The sequence below is a fragment of the Ostrea edulis genome, chromosome 5 (assembly GCF_947568905.1).
Source record: "Ostrea edulis chromosome 5, xbOstEdul1.1, whole genome shotgun sequence".
In the NCBI taxonomy this organism is placed as follows: Eukaryota; Metazoa; Mollusca; class Bivalvia; order Ostreida; family Ostreidae; genus Ostrea; species Ostrea edulis.
In genome coordinates, this window is record NC_079168.1 from 80,087,898 (window position 1) to 80,098,557 (window position 10,660).

Below are 10,660 nucleotides of genomic sequence, written 5' to 3' on the forward strand. Positions count from 1 at the left end.
TGCAATCCGCACATCTTCACGTTAATTATTTACAAAGGCAATAGGTTTGAAAACTGAAGAGTTAAAAGGTAAAACCATGCACTCACTTGATAAAATTTCCTATAAACTGACTAAGTTCAACAACGTATACTTTTCTCAACAGTTGAAGAAAATCATATACCCTTCATGTAACATTAATTTTAAAATAAAGGGATAAAACTCCTGCATGAGAGATTGAAATGAATCAAAACTGCAATATGATCTAAAGTGACTCAACAGGAAGTTACATAGCAAGTTTCTGGTTGATATGTAACAGAGAAATGAAAATAAAAACCGGACGGACAAACATCGCTATACCATAATACATGCCGTCTAAAGACGGTCGTATAACAAGACTTCAATTACTTATATATACGCAAAGTAGCAATGTAAGGTTGGTTGCATATTGTTTAACGTCTCGCTCGAGAATTTTTCACTCATATGGAGGCGTCAGCATTACCGGTGAAGGGCTGCAAAATGTAGGCCTATGCTCGGCGCTTATGACCTTTGAGCAGGGGGATCTTCATTATTCGAGAATTTGCGCTCATATTGAGACTTCACCAGCTGTAGAATTGGCGCTCAGGGTCGTAGTAGTGAGGGTTCCTTAACCTGCCAACGCCTGCCGCGACAGTAAACCATGGTTCTCAGGGCCGTAGTAGTAAGGGTTCTTTAACCTGCCAACGCCTGCCGCGACAGTAAACCATGGTTCTCAGGGCCGTAGTAGTGAGGGTTCTTTAACCTACCAACGCCTGCCGCGACAGTAAACCATGATTCTCAGGGCCGTAGTAGTGGGGGTTCTTTAACCTGCCAACGCCTGCCGCGACAGTAAACCAAGGTTCTCAGGGCCGTAGTAGTGAGGGTTCTTTAACCTGCCAACGCCTGCCGCGACAGTAAACCATGATTCTCAGGGTCGTAGTAGTGAGGGTTCCTTAACCTGCCAACGCCTGCCGCGACAGTAAACCATGGTTCTCAGGGCCGTAGTAGTGAGGGTTCTTTAACCTACCAACGCCTGCCGGGACAGTAAACCATGGTTCTAATAATTCCACCTGAAGGACTCGTGATTCTCAATGCAAAGCGTTTGGCTAAAGAGCAATCACTATCAATACGGCCTTGGTGTGAAAGCGTGGCTCGAAACCACGACCTCTCGGTCACGAAAGGAACGATTACACCACTTTACCACCGCATCCAGTATGACGGTGTTGACTCTGATGGAGGTTTAGATGCTAAAAAGTATTGATGATTCATGGATAGGTTTAATAACAACAATGGTTAACCTAAACCATTACAATATATCTCGATATCTGCCCTATATCTGCCTCTCTATGTCTTTAGGTATACGTAAGCCGCTTGGAGCCCATACATGGAAACTGTTCTAAAAATCCAACCATCGTAGACGAGTACATGAAGAGATATGACTACAGCTACACTAAACGCACGTGCATGAAGTCGTGTTACCAGCATACACTGATGACAGATTGTAACTGCGCATGCTCAAACTTCATCGTTCCAAAGAACTATACCAGTATCTGTGATTTCAACAATGAAACCACATGTAGGTATATTATGTTAGTAACGTACCATATAGCGGGTGATGAATTTGGTTTATTTTATCGATTAGATAACTTTCCGCCAAAATTTCACTCGCCAAATATGCCCCCAATTGCGACTTCAGTATTTGCAAGAGAGATCACTTTTCCTCGTCAACTGATAATAAAAACGGCATTACCTAAACTATTTGTTGATCAAGGAACAGTTATTTTGAAGTAATGTTCGACAAAACACTTTGTAAAAATTAATTCTTCATATATCTTTATTAGATTCCTATGCAAGTGTTGATGGTTTCTTGTTTGTAAAACATTACTCTCTGTACATTTTTTGTTTTTTAATACACTTTTTCACAGCGATCTGCGGCATGAAATCTATCGCCACTTGGGACACATGTGATGAAAAATGTCCGGACAACTGCCAGTAAGTATTGCGTATTGGAGTTTATTCGTGAGAATGTTACCCATCTCTTATTTAGCGAGATCGTGTTAAACGAAATCGAGTATTATCAAGAAATAAACACAGAATTATAAAACTTTGTACATCTATTAAACATATATGTATAATTAACGTAATGATAAAAACACTACATGTACATTTTGCTGTTGAAACACTTAACGTAATAAAAGTAACACCCAGTGATGCTATAAAACATCTAGTGATGTTGTATTTTAAGGAGGAATGCTACAACAGAGAAATTTGATATGGATGAAAAGTGGAAGATATGTACAACAATATTTTGAAACCGAAAACTTTCAAATTTACTTTAATTAGTCAAAAATGCAGTTTTAGTAGAAAGCAATCTGAAAAGAAAAAATAAAACTCCTGGATTTGAACCCACGATTTACAGTTCAGCAGTCGACGTGCTAACCTAGTGCGCTACTCATCTAGGCATTGGTGTTTGAAATGAATAGACAAACAAATATTACTTATATTTACATTTGCATCCATGTTTTAAAAGCCTCGTGTCAATAAGTGATTTATCATGAAGTGGTGCTGTATATCTATGGGATGTTGTATCATTAAGTGATTTTGTATCAATTAAACTTACCAACAGTGATACATTGCAGGATCCAGTAAATGTTCTACCCAACCCTATCTTTACTCATCACGAAAATATTAACTGCTGTAAAGGAAAGAACCAAAAACCTTTTAGTTCATCTTAAAGTACAAAACTTTCCCCAAATCAACAGCATCAAAACGTACGACATTTTAACACTTTACACTATACGTTTCCTTAGGGTAAATTAGAGATTAGACTTTTTGAAATCATACACAGCTGTTTCTTCAATTAAAAAAACTCACAGACATATTCATATATTGTGCTCAGTCATCCAAACAATTACTTTGTTAATCACACTGATTCTACTCTGAAGTTGAATTTGATAATATTTACATAGTCTTTGGTAATCAGACCTTCGAGCAATATTTTGGAATTTCTATAGGCACAAATTGGACTCCTTCGTAAGCTAACATGATTGTATAATACAATGTGGCCTTTAATTCGATATTTAGATACATATATCGAAGAAGTTTTATCTATTTCACATTCTACTTAGCACTAACTTTTGTCAAGAGAAACATTTGTATTCCAACAGTCTCTTGGAATTCCAATGGGCACGACTTGTGTTCCTTTGTTAGCTGACCCTTTTTTATATTCTTATGAAGCCAAATTTATTCAAAAACTTCTTGAGAAGAAAACATCTTTTGCTGTGGTCTTCAATTCGACAATTAGATATATCGACGACGTTTTATCTGTTAACAATGATAATTTTCATTCATATGTCGATTCGATATATCCCTGTGAACTCGAAATAAAAGACACCACAGAGTCATCCAATTCTGCTTCATACTTAGATATTTTATTGAAAACATATATTAACGGCAAACTACAACTCAACTTTACGACAAACGGGATAGTTTTAACTTTTACATGGTCAACTTCCCTTATTTATGTAGCAATATTCCATTATCATTTGCATATGGTGTTTATATCTCTCAACTGGTTCTATACGCAAGAGCTTGTTCTGCATATTATCAGTTTTTAAATCGAGGCAGGCTAATGACAAACAAGTTGATGGTGCAGGGGATTCAACAGTCTCGTTTAACGTCAGTATTTCGCAAATTATATGGTCGTTATAACAATCTACATTGTAGTTTGCCAATACATTGGGTCAAATGCTGTCTGACTTGTATCATACCGATTGTTAGGCCGTTTTTGACACACTAATTTTGACTACTGATGACTCCGTTTACCTGATTGTTAGGCCGTTCTTGGCACACTGATTTTGACTACGGATTGGTCCGTTTACCTGATCAGGATATAGGTCTCACGGCGGGTGTGACCGGTCGACAGGAGATGCTTACTCCTCCTAGGCACCTGATCCCACCTCTGGTGTGTCCAGGGGTCTGTGTTTGCCCAACTATCTATTTTGTATTGCTTATAGGATTTATGAGATTGATCACTGTTCGTTATCTTCAGCTTTTATCTATTAACAATATTCATTTTCATTCATGCTATATCATTCAATATATCTCAGTGAACTCGAAATAAAAGATCCCACGGATTCTTCCATATCTGCTTCGTATTTGGATTTTATTGAGCATAGCACCCAACGACAAACTAACAACACAACTTCATCTACAAAATATAAACTGTCCTTAGGTTTATCCTTATGTCTTAAACTTCCCATGTTTGTGTAGCAATATTACATTATCACTATTAACTTTATTCGGTATGTGAGGTGTTGGGGTCACGACGGGTGTGACCTAGCTGCAATAATGTAGCCCTATCCAATTTTTTTTTTATTCTGACGTTTTCGGGATAGGGCTACAATTCCATAGGATCTCCGTAATGGTGCAAAATAATTTTATGAATAACCGATAATAAACTCTGTGTATTACTCCCAAATGTTGTTTACACCAAAAGGAGTACCAGCTTTGTGCTCGGGCACGTCTAATAAAGGTGTTTTTCATTAAATATAATGTACAGCATGCAAAATTCTTCGTCTGCTCCGCCATGCTTGTTATCGCGAGATCTCGTAGGTGGATCTAATGAAAAGCCTAATCATTGACAATCAGCGCGAAAATGTAGTTACTCGAGCCACTTCGACAAAGAAAGGAAAATCATATTGTTGCAGAAAGAATTTACACTCTGCTGTTCGGTTTTTAACTTGATATTAAATTCAAACCTTTTCAATACCGACGAAATAGCTTTCGCCTCCATACTTGTCCATTGATGTAAATACTACCTTATATGGCATATGCAAATGACTTGACAACCGGAAGTTGAAACTTCAGTACATCAAACATGGCGCACAAATATGAATCGAGAAATTGGAATTTATCGAAATTGTTGAAAACGGTAGAATAGAGCCTCACAAATCTAAAGTTGCAGGTTGTAAATTTATATAATGACTAAGAAACATAGAATATCATTTTATTTACGTAAAGAAAGTCAGGAAATGTTTAGAATGAGCGCAAATGTTGCGGGAGTGAATCACTCCCGCATTTGCACCATTACGGAGATCCTAAGGAGTTGTAGCCCTCTCCCTAAAAAAAAAAAAATCAGAGAGGGCTACATTATTGCAGCTAGGTGTGACCGGTTAACAAGGTTTGTTTACTTCTCCTCGGCACCTCATTCCACGTTGCGTGTGAACATGGGTTCGTGTTTGCCCTTCTCTTAATTTTGTATTCTTTTTAGGATTTGTGAGATTGATCAGTTAACTATCTTCATTTTTTCTTACAGAGAAAATAAGTATGAGACAACGGTTACTGCATCTACCTGGCCATCAAACGCCTACAAGGTATGTTGTGACGAGTGTCAGTAAAACACGCCTACATTACCATCAGACGCCTACAAGGTATGTTGTGACGAGTGTCAATAAAACACGCCTACATTACCATCAGACGCGGTCGCGTCATTGTTATATCTCGCTGGAAAACATTATTCACTTGCGAATTTAATGATGTAGAAGAATGCAAAATTCTTCAATGAATAGGTTTGGAAGATGCTTTATGACGAAAACGATGTTTTAGTTCTCAAGATTTTCACGTCTGTACCACCCCGGTTATAGAAACTCTCCAAGTCCAGCAAAAAACAGTTCGTTATAAAGAGAGTTCGTTATATCCTATAGAATTTTCGTTATTTTCCTTTCGCAGAGGAATAAATATCATCTTCGCTTGAATTCGTTGTTAGCGTATTCGTTCATTGATTCGTTTTTTACTTTTGGAAATGATGGGGAATTTTATCTCATACTCTTGAAACATCTTTCTTACAGAATTACCTTGAGTCGCGGATGAAAATGACAACAAGCGAGTTCATGGGAAGGGAGGATTCAGACAAAATGTATGCTTTTCCCGTTATTCATGACTTCGGGTTTTTTTTTCAAAACATACTCTGATGAGATAGATAATCTTTATTGCAGAAAAAATATAGCGGTTTTAATACAAAATAAGACATGTAGTCTGTGGTGTAAAAACGTTTGAAGATTTAGTGTAGTTTTAGGGCTAGATGTATTTTATTTGTTGTTTCGTCATTCGCTGTTACTATTAGCCATATTATGTAAACTTTTCCGTTTGTCCTAAAGAAGGAAATTTGACAATCTGATTGTTCGACGAACAACAGTGAATTGTCTGATAGGGTAGGAATGATTATTTCAGTTTAGTCTTGACGCTCGATAGAAACAAACTTTTCTATTGCCACATATTACACTCGATAATTTTAATATTTAGATGTTTTGTTTCTTATAAGCTTTTGTAGTTTAGTTGTATTTTTAGTTTCCTTACTTTTCTATGTAAATACTCTATCGTCCCGAAAAGTTGACAATCCACTGGTGTTTGTGTCGTTGGTCATTTTTAGTGCTTTTTTTTTATATCCTTTTTTATTTGACCCCGTATCTACTATTAGATCCGACACTTTGGATGTTGAGTGTTGTTTGATTTTAGTGCTTTATATATATATATATATATATATATATATATATATATATATATATAACTTTAGAAAACTAAATTGAAAAGGTTTAGTCTTGATGCTCGGTGGGAACAGATTTTTCTATTGCCACGTATTAAACTCGATGATTTTAAGATGTAGACGTTTTGTTTGTTTTCAGCTTTTGGAGTTTTAGAGTGTCTCTCTGCACCATCGTCAGTAAACACGCTTACAACGAAACCATTTTATCACTCAGTACAACAGTGTATCATTCTGTGTGTGTGTGTGTGTGTGTGTATGTGTGTGTGTGTGTGTGTGTGTATTTATATATATATATATATATATATATATATATATATATATATATATATATATATATAGGTAAAAAATAAAAATGAAACACGAAGACGTTTAGTAAAGCTTTAGCGCTTTCATTTCAGATCTTCAGAAGCTTTACATTTAGTAACATATCGACGTTACGTCACAAATAGCAGATGATTTGAAATGAAAGCGCTAAAGCTTTACTAAACGTCTTCGTGTTTTATTTTTTACCTATACTTTTACCGATCGTTGCGAAAAGTAACTATTTTATATATATATATATATATATATATATATATATATATATATATATATAAAGCACAGAAATAGCAATGAGCTGCTAGGAGATTTGTTTCCGCATGTCGTGAGTTCAACTCCCGGGTAGGGGCGGAAGTGGTTATCCAAATAAAGTGAAATTTTCTCTGCTTTATATCTATCTATCTATTTTTATATATATATATATATATTCATAATAATTTCAGAGGCAGTAATTTGGTGAAACTCGAAATCTATTTCGCAGAAATGATGTATGAAAGCATCGAATCGCAAAAGGGATATGAGGTGAGGTTTTTCTTTTCTTCCGCTTTCCGCAGACAGGCTACACATGTACGTGTTCATAAGGTCATTAATTTTGAAAGCAAAACTTGATATCTAGATTGATTATCAATTGCTGCCAGCCATTTGTGTATATCGATCCCTTGTCATGTTATACAGGGAATAATTAGCCTCTGCCTTTTCATATGATGACATTAATATGGTGTAGCGATCATCATGTTGATGTCCTCAGATCCGGAGAGGAGACGGTCATTCTCCCTCTAATGAATCTGTCCATATTTTGTTTGCTGATTACAGCGTTTGCTCCTTATCTTGTTTTGATTAAACAAACCATGTAAATTAGAGACACGAACGTTATATTGTGTATCATTTTATTCTGACGCCACAACAAATGTTTTTACCTCTTCAACCCTAATTACAATTACCAATCAAAATACAGGTTACAAAACAGTTGGATTAGAATTTATGAGAGTTTGATTTGTTCAAACCCAAAGGTTACATGTACATGTATAGTGTAGAAAAAGATTACTATACATCGTTTGGAGGCTCAGCTGATGTGTTTTGGTGTCCGTTTAAAACATCTTGTCATCGCAATTTCCCATAAACTGATGCATACATGCCATTAATTCAGTAGTTTTGCAAGTATAAAGTTATCTCTACAAGAAATAAACATGTTTTACAAACATAATCGTTTCTTTCTTGGTGTAATTGGCTGATTTGTTCCTTTCAGTCTATGAATCTGGTTTTGATAGGCTGATTTGTTCTTTGCAGTCTATTAACTGATTTTTATACGCTGATTTGTTCTTTGAAGTCTATGAACCTGATTTTTATTCGCCGATTTGTTCTTTGCAGTCTATGAACCTGATTTCGGACGTTGGGGGACAGTTAGGACTGTGGCTTGGGTTGTCTGCCATCACTGTCGGTGAAATCGTGGAGTTCGCCATGTCGCTATTCCGATTATGTACTGCGAAGTTCTTCTCAAAGAGACATCGCACTGAGGACTCCACCCCAATACAAACGTTCACGCCTGCGTCTTAACATCACCATTGTTCATTATTCTGTTAACTCAACATGTTATGTCTTGTTTTATTGCAACAAAAGCAGATTACGATTTAAATTCCATAATCCTGAATTGAAGATATGTTAAAATCAAATTCTAATTTTAGTTTCACAATCCAGCGTCACAGGTATATCGTGATGATCTTTTGTTTGTTTTTTGGGGTTTTTTTTAATTTTCAAATAGAATGTGGCTCGATTTGATGACTGTTTTAGTTGAATTAAATTTGCTTTTAAGAAGCGAGAGGATGTGCCTGTTACACGTACATGTATGTAACGCAGTTACAGCAAACCAATCCCAGTCACATTGCATTTGTGCAAAACACCTCAGGATGCGGATTAGTGCTTTTTTGTGTCCATCTCCCGTTTTGAAATTTGAAATAACAATTCTTTATAAAATCCGGAATCAGATTTGTTGCAATAAAACATGACGTTGTTTTGTGATTGTTCTGCCTATTACACACTGTTTTCGTCTAGACATTTCACGACCTTCCCCTTCGTACCATATTGTTAGGAAATCCATCCACCTTTCATGATTCTGGACACTGTTTGTTACATACATAAATGTTTTTTTATCAAGGATCAATCGCTACTGTAAATCTACAAGTATTTGCTGCTGTAAATCACCACGCTTTTACTGCTGTAAATCCCCACGCTTTCGCTGATGTACATTATCACGCTTTCGCTGCTTTAACGTTGAATTTTCAAGCTTCGCTTTTCGTATTACAACGATGTAAATTATTCGAGATTTTATTTACTATAAAAAGAATTCATCTAACTTTCGGTCAGACTGGCGTTCACAGGAATACCATGCTTAAGACACAAAGTTCCAGAAAAAAAAGAAGAAATATCCTATTTTCTGCTTTGTCAATTCACTTCCATTTCATCGTAATATATATGGAGAATATGTTCTTACACTGTTCAATAACTGTACATGTATAGCGTTTTCTACAAATATTTTTGAAACGTCATTTGTCTACACGTGACATGTAAAATTACTCGACAGAATGTTACAGGATAATTTTGCTTTGTTTCTGTTGTTATATTGATTAGTATTGAAATATATATATATATATTGTAACCCAGTAATTGCAGTTAATTCAACTAATTACTTGGCAAATTGTTACACAAATACCGTTAACCTCTCAGAAACTAGTTTAAAATATTGATTGTTTTATTTGTTTGTTAATTTCGTGCGACGAAACCCCCTGTATTGGTATAATATAATTCGAATTCATAGCCAAAGCGGAAAAGGGTGCACAACTCTGAAAAATTTCCATTCCACTGTTACACCACATATACTTACACTGCAGTTTTAGTGGTGACAACACTGCTACTTTTCGCGGTGTGGACATACCCAAGAACTCAAATCTCCATCTCAGGAAGAAGAGGAAGTGAAATTAATTTTTTTTAAAAGGATTGTATACAATATTAAGACCCACTCATTTCCCCCTAAAACCATGATATTTTTACCCATTCCAAATTAACCATTTATATTCAACGAACAGGGATGAACTGGAAAGAATGTTTTCAGCTACATTTCTTTTGTTACAGGGCGTCCCAAAAATATTTGTAAAATTATTTTCACCACATTTCTTTATATAGAGCACATTTTGATATAGTTTTTTCCAAAACACCACTGTAATGCTGAATAAAGGATTTCCAAATCAGTGTGGTGTTTTTATGTTACCAACATTCTGCTTAATTCGTTTGCTATTGTAAAAGGTGAAGATAACAGTGATCGATCTCAGAACTTCTTTAAGGAATACATAATAAAGAGTTGGACAGACACTGATCCCCGAATCTACCAGAGGTGGGATCAGGTGCCTAGGAGGAGTAAGCATTCCCCCCCCCCCTGTCGAACGGTCACACCTGCCGTGAGTCTTATATCTTGATTAGGTAAGCTGGGTAATTTGTAGACAAAATCAATCTACCAAGAACGGCCTAGCAATCGGTATGAAACACGTCAAACAGCATTGGACCCAAATGATAGGTTGTATTGGCAAAGGATATCATTATACCGACCGTAGAATTTGGGAAATACTGACTTTAACGCGACTGTTGAAACCCCTGTAACACCAATTTGTTTGTCGGTAGCCTGCCTCGATTAAATACTAATCATACCCAGAACAAGATCCTGCATATCGCATCAGTTGTGAGATGAAAGGTGGAGATAAGCAAATTTGATGTTAGATCCGCTTGCACACTCTTATACATATATGTTATAACCAA

At 36.1% G+C, this 10,660-nt stretch overlaps 1 protein-coding gene across 1 annotated transcript in view; it reads left to right on the forward strand.

Moving 5' to 3' along the window:
- LOC125650732 (degenerin unc-8-like) overlaps positions 1–10,096 on the forward strand; it is a 35,510-nt gene extending 25,414 nt beyond the window's left edge. The window contains exons 6-11 of the mRNA XM_048879255.2: positions 1,351–1,570; positions 1,920–1,986; positions 5,312–5,369; positions 5,844–5,911; positions 7,300–7,378; positions 8,225–10,096. Of these exons, the coding sequence (XP_048735212.2) occupies positions 1,351–1,570; positions 1,920–1,986; positions 5,312–5,369; positions 5,844–5,911; positions 7,300–7,378; positions 8,225–8,410 (678 nt within the window). The 3' untranslated portion in view covers positions 8,411–10,096. The remainder of the gene's footprint in view (positions 1–1,350; positions 1,571–1,919; positions 1,987–5,311; positions 5,370–5,843; positions 5,912–7,299; positions 7,379–8,224) is intronic.
- Positions 10,097–10,660: the final 564 nt, after the last annotated feature.